The 18435-nt window shown below is 37.8% G+C and overlaps 1 protein-coding gene across 2 annotated transcripts in view; it reads left to right on the top strand.

The window, feature by feature from the left end:
• RASGRF2 (Ras protein specific guanine nucleotide releasing factor 2) overlaps positions 1–18435 on the top strand; it is a 134792-nt gene that overhangs the window by 85855 nt on the left and 30502 nt on the right. For both annotated transcript variants that reach the window (XM_064438404.1, XM_064438405.1), the window contains exon 18: positions 15564–15670. In XM_064438404.1, the coding sequence (XP_064294474.1) occupies positions 15564–15670 (107 nt within the window). The remainder of the gene's footprint in view (positions 1–15563; positions 15671–18435) is intronic.

The following is an 18435-nucleotide window of genomic DNA, read 5'->3' on the forward strand; positions in this document are numbered from 1 at the left end:
ACTTATTCTGAATTACCATTTCCCTATTCTCATGACTCTTTGTCATTGCTCCTAGAACTTCTGTTCACCTACATGCTTCTCAGAGTGGTAGATAAGCCCAGAGCAATCACAAACATATGCCTGGTCAGAGGCGTCAGTTACATGAGCTGTTTCTTTCCCCCCTGTTCATACACCCCTAGAAAATTAGTTCTTGATTTCTCCTTGAATCAGTGACAGCTTCTGTAAGCAACACAGAGGTTATCTAGCAGCTCTGTTCCAATGCCTGCAGTACTCTTTTCCCTATGGAAAAGCTCCTATAAAAATGTTACTGTTAGTCTCATCCTAATGTCTTGTAATCTCTTCTTTGAACTTTGCAGTGAGAGTTAGGTAGTCCTTAAGTGGAGCTCCAAGGAGCTGCAGTGAGACCAACTCTTCAGGAGTGACTTCCTTCTCTTCTGTGAGTGTCTCTGTCACATAGTCAGTGTCAAAAGAAGGAGAGAGTCTGGTAATGTGGGATGGGAACCTCCTGCCAAAATTCTCACCAATCGTTTGTAGTTTTGATGCAAAAATCTGACAGATTTTAACAGGAATTAAGTAACATCAGCATAATCTATACAGCACTCACACAAACCCTGGACTAGATAAAAACAATTTATATGGAAAAGTATTTATATTTCATCTGTGGTTTGTAGCACTTGCAAATTTCTCTGTTTTATCTGTGTACAATTATTTCAAAATTGCTTTATTTTCTTCTTAATTTTTTATTTATGTCTGTTGTACATAGAATCAGAACACTGTCTCAGGATGAGTAAGATATCATGCACTGATTTAAAATGAAAAACATCTTTTGGTGTTCGTTTACTGAAACTGCATGCTCTGCATCCTCATACTTGCTAATACTCATAAACTATGAAGGTCTCTATATGAAAAGAAGATATTCAAGTTTTACTCAAAATCTCTGAATAGTTATATGGATGAAGACAAATTTGCAAAATAATGGTGTGTTGTTTTTGTAAATAATAAAGTAGAAAGTACTTACATAAGCTTAGCAAACATACAAATTTCTTCTCTGCAAAGAATGTCTAACACAAGTTGAATAAACATAGTTAATGTTAAATTGATAACTTCATTTTGGAACAGTTCTACTGAATATAGGCTTCCAGGAGATTGTTTTGACAAAAACTTAAATTCAAGGTCTAAACTGATCTTGTATACTCTCTATATTTTTTTATATTCCTAACAGATATACTGAAACAGCTTTGAGAAGCTTATTTCTTCCTCACCTCAAACTAGAGACCCAAAGTCTCCCAACATGGAAAATACATGTTAGACAAGAAGCAAATACTTAAACCCAAACAAATGGGTTGTTCCCTCCTGAACATAGCAGCTTTATTTCAACAGCTCTGGCATCTGATTTTGAGCTGGGTACATCAGTATTTCCAGCGTGCCGCATGCTTCAAAGCTGCCTTCCTCCTCCTACAGCATGCCGATCCACGCCATAGAGAATGTACCATTTTTCACAAGAACAAGGTGACATATTATGGGAGAGGATGGGAGTGGGATGGAAGCTTGCGGTTGGCAGGAGGGCCTGGCTTCTCTAGTATAAGCATTTGTTTTTTAAAATACATGTGAAAGGAGAGGAGAGAGTGAGAAAAACACAGGGAAAAAAGAGTCTTTGGGGGAGTATCTCTGACAAATATGATTTGCATGTAGGAAAATCTGCCCCATGCTAGCAAGGAGGAAAGATGGTTTTATTCTCTCTGATTTTAATGGTTTAAAGGAGCAATTAACATAATAGCCTGAAGCTTTGAAGCGTCTACACAGAAGTGAGTCACTTATATACTATCCCTTCCATTTAATTGCCTCCACATATCCCTGGTGCTAAAATACCTTTGACTTGAGTTATTTACCTGAGTATTGTTCAGGAGAGAGAATTTTTCCTAAAGCTTCTGTATTTCCCAGTCAAAGAGCATTTTGAAAGGTCTCCCAAACAATCAGCCTGTGAATCGTTTCCTGTGCAGAGAAAGTACAACCAGCTCCTTCTCTTTTGACAAATCTGCTCTGGTGGTTCAGAGAACAAATCTTAATCTAAATTGCCTTTGGTTTTAGGCTATCAAAATTGATCAGCTTGTTTACCAGACCATTTTCTGGTATCATCTGCTTTTCCATAGCTCTTACAATCTGCCCGCAGAAGTGACCAGACAGTCCTTTGCAGCTGCAGCAGATTCTCAACAAAGCAAGCACAAAACCTGCTCCATTAATCTGCTAGCTGCAGCTGCTAAGAGCAAACAGTTTCTTCCTTCACAGCAATTCCATATGCCTGGGCATTCAAAAGTACCTCCTGGTGCCACTTCCACGTGGTGCTGCTGAGTAGTTTCCCCAGCTGACAATGCATCTAATACGGTCTGTGAGTTCTGGATCGATGGTCCTGCTGTTATGTCACTGTCTGTGGAGGAATCAAGTTACTTTTTAAATCTTGAACTTTTTATACAATGTTAGTTATATGCTACTTTCCACTGATAATCAGTTACACATTAGTGCATTAATTATGTGGATAAGTTAAACATTAGTTATGGAAAAGATGTACAGACAGAAGTGTGTGATCCTTTTATGGTATATATCTCTAATTTCTTTTGACTTGGCTTGGAATATTTTTGTATTCTTGATCATTGCCTGGGATAAAACATTGTACTTTGACCAATTCTGATGTAAAGCTGCCAAACCTCAACTTTAGAACAGTTGAATGCGGTTGAGGATGAACTGTGCGGAAATACTTAAGTGAAAGTATCAACTTTAAGAGCTGGTGATTGATGTGAAAGTGTCAACTTCAGGAGCCACTGAAATGAATATGGAAAGCCCTCATCTCCTCAGAGGTGCTGTAGGAGTTTGTCTTCCATGACATACCCCAACTGTAACAGCAATAACAAATATAAATGGACTTTTTAAAATTACAGCTGTGATTTCCAGAATGACATATCTCTTGAAAGCTGCATAAGCACTGAAGTTGAGCCAGATAAGTCCTGTGAGCTCTCAGTCTGACACACTTTATCCCTGCTTGATTACTGTCACAATATTAGATGGATAAAAATTAGCTAAAAGTAATAATTCATGTTTCACAGAGATCCAGATTACACAGTGGGTCATGTGTAGGCCTTTTTATTCTGATAAATCAGGCACAGATTGATTAAGGCTGACTGCTTATTTTAAAAGGCAAAATTAGCATGAGAATGTTTCACAGAAGTTTTTAGTGAGAGCTGCTTAGTTTATTTTAGGTTGTGACCAGCAGTGCTATTCTGCAGTCAGTCAAACTACTTGCCAGCTCCCAGTGTGACAATATTTTTGTTTTGTTTGTTCTGGCATAAGCACTAATTGGTGTAATGGAATGACACAACTTGTGCCAAATGATACAAGGGAGATCAGATCCTATGTGCATGTTCATGTGTCCGTGTGTCTGTAGTTATATGTATGACCGTGCCAAAAGGAGGCACTGTAGCTGTTCATACTGCTGCCAGGTACATTCAGCACTTAAACTGAATAATGTGATTTGAAGGTACACCATGCAAAATAATGAAGGCATACACTCCCAGTGGGATCCCATTGATCCCTGAAATGGAAAAGCATGTAGAAATATACATTATGCTTTAAACAGATACACTATTTCCTCAGTTGTTACCATCTTGCATACAGATTGCTGTGAGTATATAGTTCCACATTCAAGGATATCAGCTGTACCATTCAGGGAGTATTTCCCTAATTCTGAACAGAGGAATAATAATGTGGCATTACACCATTACGTTCCCTGAGACAGAAATTCTGGAGTAGGCAGCTGAGTTAGTGTGCAATTTAGTAAAGATTAGAATTAACTGAGGCTTGTAAGGGCAATTATTACTTTCTTTTTTCTGTTGTGAGAGGGCAGGCAGAGAGAGCTTTCCTTGATATGATGAAGGTTATGAGAAAGGCAATGCGTGATGTTGAGATGGATTCCCACAGTTTGTGGATAGCCGGGTAATGCACTTCTGTGTTGTGCTGTACTAAATGCTTCTTACATCAGTGGTTACAAGCTAACCTTTGGAAAGGTATATCTTTCTGGTTTTGTACAATGGTATTGACTAAATCAAAACCAGAAAATGTGTGTCTTTTTTCTGGTTGCTATTCAGTATGATGCCATAAACATTGCTAGTAACAGTTACAGTAATTTTGCACTCCAGGATTATAACATCTCATTCACTGTACTGGAAAAGCTTTGTGAAACCTTTTCTTTATGAATCCAGACCTGAAAGAAAAAAATTGTGATGGTGATATCCCAATCAATAATCAGATGCAAAGAATAAATTCTTTTGAATCTGCAGCTTATCCTAGCAGGACTATTCTTCATAGGATTAAATTGGCACAACTGGGTCACAAGTATCACAGAGACTGTTTCTAAGCAGCTGGAAGCAGACCTTAATTTTAACTGTACTTCTTCAGGTCATGAGTTCCCACATGGAACTTTAGGACTGAATTTGAGGGCATCTAGTCTCCTGTCAGAGATACGGGATATCATCAAATCAGAGAAATCATTGTTTCAGGCATGTTTATCAGTCCTGCATGTGTTATGACCCTCCCCAGTCCCTCCTTTATATCAGGGATCAGAGTTGCTTAGTTCCAAGAGAGAAAAGAGTTAGTGTAGGATTTGCTGTCCTCCCCTGATCTTTTCACAGGACAACCAAGTTTTTTTACTTGTCATTTTTGTTTGACTAACAGCTCTAGCCAGGAACTGGGAAAGTGAATACTAATTCCCTCTTGGGAACACGTTTTCATGAGATTTACAGACCAATTTATGCAGATTCAGGGAGGTCTGAGAAGCATTGAGACCTGAACACTGAACTTCCGTGGGAAGTACTCACTGACATACTCTACAGGTGACACTGTTCTCCATCAAAAAAGGTGTGACAAGTAACTGCTGGCATTGACCAAACAGCTTTCCTTCCTGGTGGCTGGAGGGTTGTCAGGAGTTGCCCAGATGTCATTACCAAACCTAGAGGTGGCCAGCGCTAACATGACCAACCTGCTGGGCTGGCTGTGTGTGATATGTGGGGCCCATGGGGCTGATGACGATGCCCCAGCAGAGAGGAAAACTTGATTTTTTGTTCCAGGCTGCATTTTTAACACTCATTCACCAGGCTGCTTTTATGAGACATTTGTGTATGTTTTCTCCTGCCAGAGGATATTTTACTGGGAAATTGGTAGCAAAATGAAAATAGAGATTAAAACTAATTTGTTTGGAATCTGCCTTCTAATTCAATAACCCTGAATGTTATTCCTTTCTTCTGAATATTCACCTACTCTGTAGTGCATTCGAATAGACTTCTATTTTTGTTCCTGAATTAGGAGCCCTTTGAATTTAACAAAATTGTTGCTTAGCAATTTTAGATAACTGGCTAAACATGCATGTTCAAATTGAGCTGAATCTCCCCTTGCAGTTTTCTTAGAGCAATAACTTTGAATTAAAATTAACCTTAAAAATGAATGTTAGTTTTGTCTCAGGTGATCCCTGCTCTTGGGAGGTAGGAACCAGGGGAAAATGATGATTTTTTTTTTTTTCACTTTAGGAGACATTTAGGATCCCCCCTTTTTTATGTGTTCCTCTCTCTTGAACTAAATTCTTACTTTAGTTTATTAGAGGAGCTGACTACTGAGGAAGAAAATATTTGCACTGGACATTTACTGAGTTACAACACTGTAAACCACGTGTTTCCTGACCCATTACACTACGTCCTGATCAGCTGCAGGGAAAACTCTCTGTTTCATAGATTTGTGCAACCAAACTGTCACTGAGAGAAAATTTCCTTCTTCATCTAAGAAGGGAGACTAGTACAGTTCCTATTCCTGCCCCACAAAATGTGTCACCACAATCCTGCTGTGATTTATTTGATGGGATGTGTTGAATATGTATTTTCCCGTGGTTCAGCTGAGCTTCTCTGGCAAGCTCTCAGGTGATGTCTCTCTCTGCTCCTCTAAATTGAGGAGGAGAGAAGATGGACTGAAGCTGTGAGCATGCATGAAACAAGCCCTAGTATGTTCATGTTGCAAGTAGGGAGTTTGACCAAAAGGTTTGGGTTCATAATGAGGGCAGGTGTCTTTAGATTCCCTGTCATCTTCCTCACATTTCAGGTACCCAATGGTGTGCATGGGGTGGGGAGAGAAGTTGTGGGAGGAGTTTGTTGTGGTTGGTTCCCCCCCGCCCCACCCCGAGCCTAAGTGTTGCTTGCATAATTAGTATTTGTTTATGCTACCTTTGAGTTGCTTGATTTGTGGCCCAGTCGTAAATGGTCTGGAAGCTGCTTATGAGATGGACATTTTGTTCAGAGATTTTTCGTTGACTGGTATGCATGCTGCCAATTTTTATTTTGCATGACAGTCAACTATCCGTTCACAGATGGTCTGAAAAATTATACATTTGGATCTTCGCAATTATCACCTCCTTTCCATTTAACCTTTACTCCTATTATCATAAAAAATTTTAATAGTTTTGCAAACTACTTCCTTTAACTTATGTAAAAATCCCAGACCAACTAATGGGAATAATTCCAAAAGCACTTTTTGTGATTTTCTGTTTCTACCTGTACATTGTCATAGACTTTTTTTTAACCTTGCCTTCATGGCAGGGCACACTGAGCACTTTAAAGGTCTGAAAGCTTACTTTGAATAGTTCTTGAAAAGACTGTGAGCATTATGCAAAAAAGATCTGCTATATTTTTCATATTGGTGATAGAGCAGCTTGAGAGCATAGACAATGTGTAATTAAAGAAATCAAGAGCTAGAGATCACTTGAAATGCAGAAATACATCAGCAGGTAAAAATTGCTTATATGTTCCCTGAAGACGAAGAGGCAGCAGGAACACAGGCAAATGCACTTGGCTGACGTACAAACTCAAAGAAATATCAGCTGCAGTGTTGCCATTCTTGTCATTATTCATGGAAGATAATTCAAACATTACTTCAGTAGAAAGAAGTGTCTAAGATGTACTAAAACAGTCACAAATATAATTGCTAAGGTAGGCTGTTCAAAAAGGCTTTTCTTCTTTGTCAGTTGTTCCCTATAGTTCTTTTATATAAATAAGTGATAGGAAAAAATTCTGCTGTCAAATTGCACATTTGGCATGATATTCTGCAATCTGTAAACACAATTGGCAACACAGCCTTTGAAATTGAGGATCTATTCTTTTCTAGAGATATATCTATAAATAAAGACACAAGATTGGGATGGTTTCATGTAAGAGTTCACTAGAAAAATTGGACTAGGAGTTCACACATGCATGCACACACATACAGTCTTGTATGCAAACAGACACAGTTTTGAAGATGTATGCAGGTACACCAAAATTTAGCATTAGGTTTTGGTGATGACATTAACTCTCTGTTGGCTTTCTTTGCTGTTGCTGAAAGAAGAAAAGAATAGGATGTTGTCCAGTGGTAATGGAGTTACTGCTACTTACAGTTGTGGAAAATGCATCCTACAAAGTGCAGTAGTCTAAAGCTACAGATATTCATTCCCTGTCTCGTTAGAACATACGTAAGTGCTAATGCATGTACATGTTGGGCTGTTGTCTCTACAGTAGGGGAGTGAACAATGCTGTTTTCTCTGAACCCATGTATTATCACAGTATGCCAAAACTGAAAATGCAAACTTGTATTGCTGCTGATATTTTGTTAAAAAAAAAAAAAAAAAAAAAGAGCAGCAGAATCTGGTGCTTTTCACTCCTGAGATGAGCTATGGATTTTTAATAACAAATTGTGTAACTTGTAACTGCAAATATGTTTTTGGTGTTTAGCAATTTTTAAAGATTTTCTGCCAAGTGTGAGACTCTAATATGGTCTCCTGAGATAATATCTCTATTAAAGAAAGCAGAAATCCCAAGAGCATGTGCCAGTTATATCTATAGCAGTAACCCTGTTTTTAAGGATTTCTAAGGGACAAATTTTCACATTTGAACAGTTCTTTGAGTTTAAAGGAATATTTTCATTTTTTGTGGTACTCATTTTAAACCATATAATCTCATAGATAATTATAATTGTCAGAGCAACCTAACATTATTATTAGGAGTTAGAATAGTATCTTGATCTTAAGCATATTCTTTAGACACTTTTTTCCCCATCCATTAAACTAAAATTCCTTCACTGGACTAATATATTTTTAGACTTCTGGATTTAGTTCAAGTTTACAGCACAATCATGACATAACTGCTTTATCTCGTTGTGTTCTTTAAATTACTCTGATTAGAAAAAGCCTTTCTAAAGCAAGAGTCATTTAAAAATAGTTTACCAACCTTTCCCTTAAATATTTTGCAGAAATTAAACACAGTCACTATAGCTCTATCTGTGTTACACTATTGTACATCAGCTGGTGCATGTGAATCCATGGGATTTACCTTACTAAGACTATAATCCCTTGACTTGATGTGATAGTTAGATTGTATTTGTGATGGAGGCTTTAGGCAGAAGAATCAAATACATACTTGGAATTATTTCTGACGTGAGGGGTTACAGCAGGGATTTTCAGCAGCACGTATCTTAGGGCAAAATTATTTTATATGTCCTAAGGACCAGTGAAAGTGAAATTAAAAGCCTGAAATGCACTGTACACTTGTTTTCTTCTGCTTTTTAATAGTCATTTCTGATGCTGTGTGAGTTTATAACGCTTTGTGAAACAAACTCAAACCCTGGCATAGTGAACGATTAGATATGCCTCTTTCTTAAACTGAGGTAGACCGAAGATCATGACTAGACTAGATAGCTCCTACTTCCAAGCCTCAGACTCCTCATATGACCTCCTCCATTAGAAATCTCATTATGCATGTTTGATAATTGCTAAAAAAAGAGGAAGAACTGTTTTACTGATCAAATATGCTATTCTGTATGCAGTGAGTGGGAGTTCATCTTTATGCTTCTTTTCATCTCAGTTAATATGGTCATATTTTCCAGCTCTGCCATCTTCAGCTGGCTAGGGTATGGCAATCTGATATCGTAACTGAAGAAATGCAAAGGAGAGCAGAATCACTGGCAGTTTAGATTTCTTGTCAATATTAGGCTACTCGCTGTCTGCCACATTTCTGCAAAAATGTGTGAAAACCAATTACTTGCTTGAGAGTCTATGACCAATAAAGATGGGTACCTTTAAACAGTCATCCAAACCATATGTCAAGGAAAAGTTTTTAGAACTAGATATTTTTTTGTGCTGCATATATATTGGGAAGGCTTTTCTTTTGTGCTGCATGTATCTGGAGAGGCTTTTTCAGTTTTAATCTGTAGATGGAAACTGCTCTGCTCCAGGCCTATGGTTTGTATTTATTCTTTATCCAGGTCAGAAAGTAACACAGATGTTTGCCAAGCCTAAGCTTTCAGGATTTGAGCCAGGCTGAATCATAAAACTGGCCTACAACTCATGAGCTTATTTATTAGAAGAAAGAAAAAATCCACAAGGCAGAGAACTACATTTTACTCTTTTTTTGATTATTTCTCATGTGTTTTGTGAACCATGAATGCTCCGCTTCAACCTCCCTGGGACTCTGTACGATTTGCGCTCAAAGGGTGGAGTGCAGTTTTCTCCTGTGAGGTGCTAACATAGCCTCGGTGCATGATTCCAGAGTATTTCAGTGAAACTGACACATAAAATCCTTTTTTGAAATTAAGTTTTTTGCTAAGGACACCAGAAACTTGTTGAAGTCACTCTTCATAACTTAAAAAAACTTATCCCTAAATCTTGTGAATGGAAATGATTTTTTTGCAAGATAAACCCTTAAAAATAGATGTATCATCAAAACCTTTGACAAATTAATTACTGTGGTCAGGAATGGTGTGCTGCTGTATTAATGCAGAAAAACAAAATGTAGACAATACAGTTACTGTAACTAGACTGAGAGTTTTTGACATCTTAAATAGAAAAGCAAATGTGCATCATTTAGTGTCTTTAACATATACAGTGCAGAATTTAACCTAACACAAATGTTCCTCTTGAGTGAAGTGGATTTTAAAGATAAAATCATGTAAATTGCTGATAGGGTCAGGTTTGTTCAGTAGAACAAGAGAAAGCAGGGCAGGATTTTGCTATAGGGACTTCTCAGTAGCTTTTGAGGAGAAGGTCTTTTCTCTGTCTCACACTGACGTGTGATTAGATCCTTGGATCTGGTCCTGAGTCAAGCAATTCCAAAGGTAGAAACCCTGACACACCCTATCTGCAGGCATTGATTTTTTTTGCTTTATGAATGGTATAGATAATGTAATCTACCACCGAAAATTGCTTTAGACCTTTATGTAAGAAGAGCTATCTATGTACAAGGTATTATTGTAATATAATCTGGTTTTGTCTGCAGGTGTTGAGATTTATATCTATTCAGCACCTTTTTTTAAAAAATCTTTGGTGATAGTGGAAGCTATAAAAATATTAGTTTTGATTATAGTGCATGTAAGAAAAACATCTGAAGGTGAAACTGGATTTTGCATAACATAATCTGAAGAGAAGTACATGAACAGAGTGATTAAATTATATTGAAAGAAGTAATTCACTGAAACTAGCACTGCTGGCAGGTTAACATTGTGTTTGACAGCCTGTGCTAAAAGTTCTGCATCACCATTACATGAAAAACTATTTGTGCAAGATATTAATCTCAACAGATACTGGGGAAAACATTACTTGAAAGTAGCCCCACTGAGTCAGCTGCCCATTAAGATGATTAATGATTAGAAATAATGCTGATATTTCTAATGTAGAAGGATTACTTCCTTCAGGAGAGAAACGTGTTCACCATGGAGTGTTTCAGGTTATATCACTCTGGGGTCTGGATGTGGGCAGTTCCATCCAGAATCCTAATTAAAATGTTGCAAAGGTTAACATCCTCCTAGATGGGACACTTCACCTTTCTCCTCTCCTGGAACAACAAGGAAGGTGAACTTAGGAAAAATAATGCCTACTTCCCTGCTGATTTAAGTGTAACGTGTGTAGTTAGCCCCCAAACTGCTCAATGCCAAGGATAACACTCTATGGGAAAGGCTGCTTCAGAATTGCCCCTTTTAAGGATTCTTTCCACAAGCATTTGTTTCTGGATGCCGAGCTCAATGAAATTTTGTCTGATCAGATATGGCTATTTTGTTAATCTTTCAGCACACCTAAATTTATAACCTACATGGCTAAGAGTACCTCCAAGTCCAAGTCACAGACAGGCATGATATTATACTAAGAACTGTATAATCAGAGTTAAAAAACTATTCTGAGCCCCAAAATAGATAGGAAAAGTATCTGGGGACTAATAGGTTGGATGCAGCAATGCTAGAAGGTTAACTGGAAACAGTTTGGTAGGGTACTTTCTGAGATACATGTTAGAGGTGTGATGAAACACTTGTTCCTTGCAGATCAAGATCTGACTTGAAGCCTTGGTTCCCAGTTCTAATCTGTGGGTCAGCACGCTTTCTTTTAGATGCTTACTGGCATTAAACCATGACAAAATTTCATACTGCATACTTTGTGTAGTCACAGAGTGCAGGTCCAGTTTCACACTTATGTATGGACAGGTGGAGCAGGTGATGTGTGGCTCAGCAAGGTTCTGGCTGTCACCTGTTTTTTGGCAGTAGGTGAGGTAGCTTGAAGTTTCTGCACTACTGTTACCTGTTGCACAACGAGACAGGACTGGACAATTTAGTTTACTTTTACAGTGTAGGGATCAGCAGGCACATGGGTTATCTGTAAGCGGTGATATGAATGTGCAGAAACAGATAAGGTTGTATACCAGGCTCTTTAAATTATGCATAAACAAGTAGCCTGTGCATGCGGAATAACTGCATTTGTTGGGGTGGCTCAGGGTTTTGTTTGGAGTTAGGAGAGGATTAGGTGGACAGAAAGAGAGAGGAGGAAGTAAGAAGCAGTAGTAAAGCTGTCATATTAGAAGGAATTTGCACTGTGAAAAGTGCAGGAAACTCTGGTGGCACCATCGAAGTTCACTGATGCTTGCCTAGATAGCTTCAGTAGTGGCTTCATCAGGACTTAGCCTGGTTATCTCCCTTTTGCAGTTTCTATCCCAAAGTCCATGTGGCTTTGGAGGTTAAGAGGAGCAAAACCAATGCTAGCCAAGGACTTGGTTTTGCATGTTCTCTTTTTTTGGATGTTGGTTTGCATGCTTCTATATTAATGCAGCTGTGGCAATAAGTTTTTATTGGAGTTTTTTTAGCACTTTGTTAGACCTAGATTTGAATGTTCTTGAGTACCTTTTCAGTTACATGTTTTCACATTTTGGTTAATGAAAAGATCTATTCAGTGACTGTAAGAACTACTGAGATTTCTTTTGCTTTCACATTCAGTATTCACTAACTTTTCTTTAGGTTAGTAATATGATGTAATTTCCTTAGTATCAGGAATGATACAATCCAGCACTTTAGAAGGTAGGGATTTTAGCTGCTGCCATACTGACTGGAAGGGAGCTGACACATTAGTTTTGAATAGATTTACTGGTAACTATCTATGCATAGCTTTACAATTATATAGTCTTCTGATAAATAGGTGAATAGATAAAAAAATGGTGGCTATTGTCTATATTTTATATAAATCCACTTAAGCTTCTCTAGTGAATAGTAGCAGTTATTACATAACTTCTGGTTTTGAGACTAATCTGATTAATCTGTGTCTGATGGGCATTTTAATGCTGTGGATGGTAACCATCTCTGTGGCATTCTGCCAGTCCTGGCTGCCACTTCAAGTGGCAAACAAGTCAATTTAGGATGGAAAAGCTAAGAGCCGGCAGTATGCTAAACAGCATTCAACAGGTTCACACTTCGCTATGTCTTCTGGTGACAGATCTAGAGAAGGTCATATGCTTCACTCCTGCAGATCTCTCCGCTCTGGTCAATGATGACTTGCACACCTTCATCTTCATGAGGGGCAGCTCTGCATCTTAATTTCTGTTGTAGTGCAAGTCTCCAGCATTGCTTACAACATAGTCACCACTTTTTGAAGTAGGAGTATAATCAATCCATTTGTCCTGAACGGCTCCATGTTCCTTCCATGTATGCAGAATCATTTGCTTGGAAATAGCACAGTAGATAGTAGAAGGGGAACAGAGGCAGAGACTTCTTGTTCTGAACACTACAAGTCCCAGTAGCTTTGTTGTGCTTCATCCTCAGTTGCCTCAGGAAGGTCCAAGAACTCCATGTATTATTCTCCAGCATAACTGGCTCTGGCTTAAGGCCTAGCTCTGATGAGCTGTTGTCAAAGCTACTGAATCTGGAGCCTACCTGACGTCTACTGTTAGTCAAAACAAGTCCAAAGGGAAAACCTTGAGGTAAAGCCAGACATCCAAATGGAACGATGCTAAACCAGTATGGACATAACAGTGGGTATTCCGCTCCATTCTATTTCCACAAGAAAATGTCATAAACTTGATCTTCAAAATCCATCTGCAGATTTAAGTCTTGGACAGTGAGTGTTGCTTGAGGACTTGTGGATTCTTTTTTGTTTCTATAAAGAACAATAAATTATGAATGTGTGAAGAAAGAAGGAAACACATCCCTGGCTTGCCCATTTGTTTGTATTTAAAAACAAGGTCAGAATGGAGTTAATAGATTTCCAGTTTTATGTTGGAAAAAAATGTATTTCACTGATTTAGTCATTTATCTGAAGTCTTGTACCCGAAGATGTACAATGAATCACCCACTTGGATTTAATTTCACATGTGCATCTATGTTCAGCTAAGTTCTTTTCTTACAAAAGTGGAGATCTCCATTTATATGTTCGAGCCATCAACATGAAGTGACAAGCCATCAAGCCATCAACACACTGACAATGTGGATCTGAGTGAACATGTTGCTTATTCTTTGCAACAAGCTAATTACTGCTTAAAAAACCGATGAAATTCTGAGGACCATAGAAGTTTGCTGAAGTGGTCTCTGGAGGCTTTCCTTTTTCCTTTCTTGCTCTTTTTATTCTTTTTGCAGCTAACTGAAAACTGTCTCTGTGGGTTTCTTTCTGTTTTCCTTCCAGCTTACTGAAACTTCTTTTCCTTAATGTTACTTTGATAAAGATTCCACTGCTTTAATATATAATTTTCATTGTGACTTTCATTGCTGCAATTAAGTGGCTAATTGAACAGTTTATAATGTGTATGCCTAATTGCTTCTGCAAGAGGTTATCTGTGAAAGGCATAGAAAATTAACACACAAAATGTTGCCTAGGTTACCTTTTACTGAGTAAAGCCTCAGAGATCTTGTGTGCTTTGCTGTTTATGGGCAATGAAACTCCTGAACATGTTTTAATATGAAACTTCCTTTGATTTTGAATTTTAGATGTTAACTACAGTGTAATATGCCATAGTTTAAAAAAGTTCCTTGAAACCTAAGCATAGAAAATACATTTGGGGTTTGGGGTCCAACTTGCAGTAAAAGGTGTAAGACTGCAGTTAAACTTCTTTTCCAGCTTATCTTTCCAAAAATATAGAGCAGCAATTTGGGTATTTTGGCCTTCAATAAAAACAGAGCAAAAGAATACCTCCAATGGGTTTCTCACAGATTAAATAGAAATTTAATCTGCCTTTGCTATTTATAGTAATACACAAGCTCTGTAACAGCTTTTATACCAAAAAAATAGTAAAGTACTGGTCATATGGAAGGGTGTTTCCAGTTGTTCCTTGGACTCTGCACCAAGTGAAAAAGAAAACAGCACAGTATAAGATCAAATCTAACAGAAACTTAGAAAAATGTGAACTTGTCTAGTGTATCTTCAGAGTTACCTATTTTTTTTTAAAACTGGGGGTTTCATGTAATACTTCTATTATTAAAACATATTCATTATTTTATCATACAGATTGTATTTATGATGGAGCTAAAGCAGAATAAGAGGAGAAGGAAGCAATAGTGTGACTGTAGGAAGAAACTTTATTGTTTGTTTAAAACCACTTCTTCATAAGTAAATATTCATGACTCAAAAAAAAAAGTTTTACAAGATGTGTGGGGAAACACTGCAGTCTTCAGGAAGCTGGGGATGTAAATGTGTTTTCTTTATACCTCCCCACTTTCTTGTCACCCTAATGGTAAAAAATCAAATAGCTTATTTGAACAGTCTCTGTTGACTGGTAGAACCTGTACAATAGTGCTTTCTTGTGTTTACCTTCTTCTTCTCTATGCTTAAACTGCTATCCTCCCCTGCCTATTTCCCACTTCTGAAATTTGCCTCTTTCCCCTTTCTAAATCATGCTCACTTTCCTTCTGTAATCTGCTTTAATACAGGCCCTGTATATTTTTGGTCTGGTTCTGGTTTTTACTGTTGTTTTCTTCCATACTGGAGGAAGACCTGATGTTAATGATGCAGGCAAATATTCTTCATCTTTCTAAAACTGAATGCTGACCCAAGGAGGTGTCTCTATTCGTTGTGATAGACAGGGTCGTGTTCTACTGATCTTGCAGAATTTCAGCAGTCTAAATGGTCATATTTGAAAGTCTATATAGGCATCTTTCCTTTTATGACACATAAATGTTCTATGAGCTTTCAGTTTACCCAAGTTATTCATACTGTATTTGAATTTTTGCTACCTCCATTAACTCTAATGTGTGTTTTTTCTGCACAGGATTTAACAATTCTGAACGCATGTGCGACAAAGAATTCATAATACGCAGAGCAGCCACGAATCGCGTCCTAAATGTCTTGCGCCACTGGGTCTCCAAGCATTCTCAGGTATTCTCCAGTTGCACCCTTCTCCTTTCCATCTGTAATACATCTGCGTTCTTGCTACAAAATATTTTTAGGCAGTGCTGCTATATAGTGTAGCAGAGGTCAAACAACCTGAAAAGTCAGTGCTGTAAAGATAATATGGAAAACTACTTTGTAAAAACACACTGTTAATCAAGTGGAGAATCTTTCATCTAGCCCTGCAAAGCTCTCTGGAAAATATCCAGTTACAGCATTATTCCTAGTAACATTGTGTGCCAGTGCTTTACTGTTGTAATATGTGTTGAAATACATAATGAGCAGGTTGGCTTAATCTTTCAGATTGTCAGCTTTGTTCAGTTACTTCGACTGAATGTGTTACAATACTTGTGTTAGCATACAGATATTTATCTATTTGTTGTGAGTCATATACAGAAAGAGGCAGCAGTCCTTGATGTTGGTCCTTCTACAACCATGACAGGGCTGCAGGTCTGATACATAATCATAAAACTGTGTTGGCAAAGAGAGGGGAAAGAAGAAATCTTGGTAGCTAGTAGAATTTCATGGATACCCATGTCCTTTAAGCTGCCAGGTGAGACAAATGTTAGAAGATTTTGGCATGTGTGTAGAAGACTACCAGCAAAATTATTGAAAGAAACAAGGGAGGGAGAGAAAGAGGGATGGAGGGAAAGAAGGAAGGAAGGAAGGAAAGAACAAAGGAGGGAAGGAAACAGAAACAGTGAGAGCACTTTGGAAGCAAATGAAAGATTTTTGTTAGGCTTTGGATAGATGGTACTTCATGGCAATTATGGAGTGCTTTGTCACTACACGCTAATAATCAAGACCACTTGATCTTAAAAGGGTTTATTGCACAGCTAAATGCAGCAATGTCAAACTGTCCTATGTCAAACTCAGTTTCCTTTTTTTCCATGTAATAGGTTTAATTTGCATAGAGGTTACGTTTGCTAGAAAATGAAGTCTTTAAGAAATGCAGAAGTAGGAAAATTGGTCATGTTTGAAAAGCTGAACAGCCCAGAAGAGATTAATAAAACCTCTCTTGGTTATCATGGGAATCATTAAACATTTTTAGTTATTGGAAACAACCTATGTACACCAAATTCTCTCTGACTACCTGGTAAATGGAAATCATTGCATGGCAAAATCTTGAGCTGTAACAGGAATGGCAAGTCCGTTATTACTGTTCTGTGTTATGGTAGTCTACTGTACATACTTACTGTCTCCCTGCCACAGTTTGTATTAAGTAACTGCTGTGAGTTGAGTTGACCCTCCATACTAATTAAAAGATGGTAAATTAATGTGCTTGTGAAAATTTTAGGAGTCATCAGACTTTGGTCTACATTAAGCAACTGTCTACAACTAGCTGGACTGAAGTTTGAGTTTCAGAGCTAACCTGATTGAGTTGTGATGATGATTCTCTATCATAAACACAAAGTAACTATGAAGAGTACAAGCATACTCCGTCATTGTAGCAATTTACGAAAAATATATTTTCTCTCCTTAAAAATACAAATGTTTTCTACTTCCATTTCCAAAGTACCTATGATATAAATATATGAGATATATATGCTATAAATATATTATATAAAATATAATATTGTCCTGAATACTTTTGCACCTACTTTTGCATAACGTTTTCAATTAGTGTTCTTTTAAAAATATTAAGAGGACAAAGGTAATGAGCAAAAATTCAACACCATGTATTCTCAAAGTGGAAGCAATTACCTGAATGCCCTAATCACTCACTGCCTTTTATGTTTTCTGTGGCAAGAGTGGCAGATTTGAATTCTGTAGCTCTCTTAATTCAGTATTCCAATATAGCAAATATTTTAAAATGCAAGAGTTTTGGCACAGAAAGTAATGGATGCTACAGCAACAGAGCATGCAATCAGTTTTTTATGTTGTTTACTTGTGAGACCAGGGAGAGAGAAAGGACAGAAGACATCAGCAAATCAGAAATGACTGACTAGTTTCTGCCAAAAAATATGGGACAGAACTGCTTTAAGGAAGGCAAGTGAAGAATTACTGTCTGGCCAAATAGGATGAAATGTTGGCAGAAGAGATGTATAGTCCTTGGAGAGTAGTAGCTCAGAGCCTCATTTTACAATAACAACACAAACTGCAAGCCAGAGAACCGTTAGCCACTAGTGTCTGGTGAATAAATGCTTATTCAATTTCAAAAATGACAAAACAATGTAAGTATTAAAATTCTATGAGATCAACAGACCTGCCAAAAGCTTTATTACATTTTAAGGTATTTGCATCATTCTCTAGCCACTTTATACGATTGAGGCATCCTTCCCCTTCATCAGAAGCCAAGGGCAGGTTTTATTCTCTTTTAAAAAAACATAGGAAGTTAACAAAATAAGTTCATATTTGTGAAGATGAACGTGCAATTCAGTATGCTTTGCTGATACTGTTTTCTCTAGCCTTGGCTTTGAATTTGCTTCTGCTGCAAAAACTCCCCAACACCAAATAGGCAATTTCTGTCCTCTGTGGAGAAGCTTCTCCCACTGTCTGATAAACTGTTTTCCTTGTTATGTGCCTGAGATTCTTGTGGTCATTGCTAGCCTGCACCACTGTAAAGGTGACGGGCTGTGCAGATTTTTTCTGCCAAAATGGCATTTCCTTACTAGTAGATGTAAAGAGAAGCAAAGGCATTGGATGGGTAAACTGTGGGGCTTTCTTCAGTCCTCTTTTTAGGGTGTGAGATGCTACTACAAACATGCTTAGTGTTACAGCATATGAGTAACCCTGCAGCATAACTAACTCTG

The sequence above is a fragment of the Phalacrocorax carbo genome, chromosome Z, assembly GCF_963921805.1.
Source record: "Phalacrocorax carbo chromosome Z, bPhaCar2.1, whole genome shotgun sequence".
Taxonomy (NCBI): Eukaryota; Metazoa; Chordata; class Aves; order Suliformes; family Phalacrocoracidae; genus Phalacrocorax; species Phalacrocorax carbo.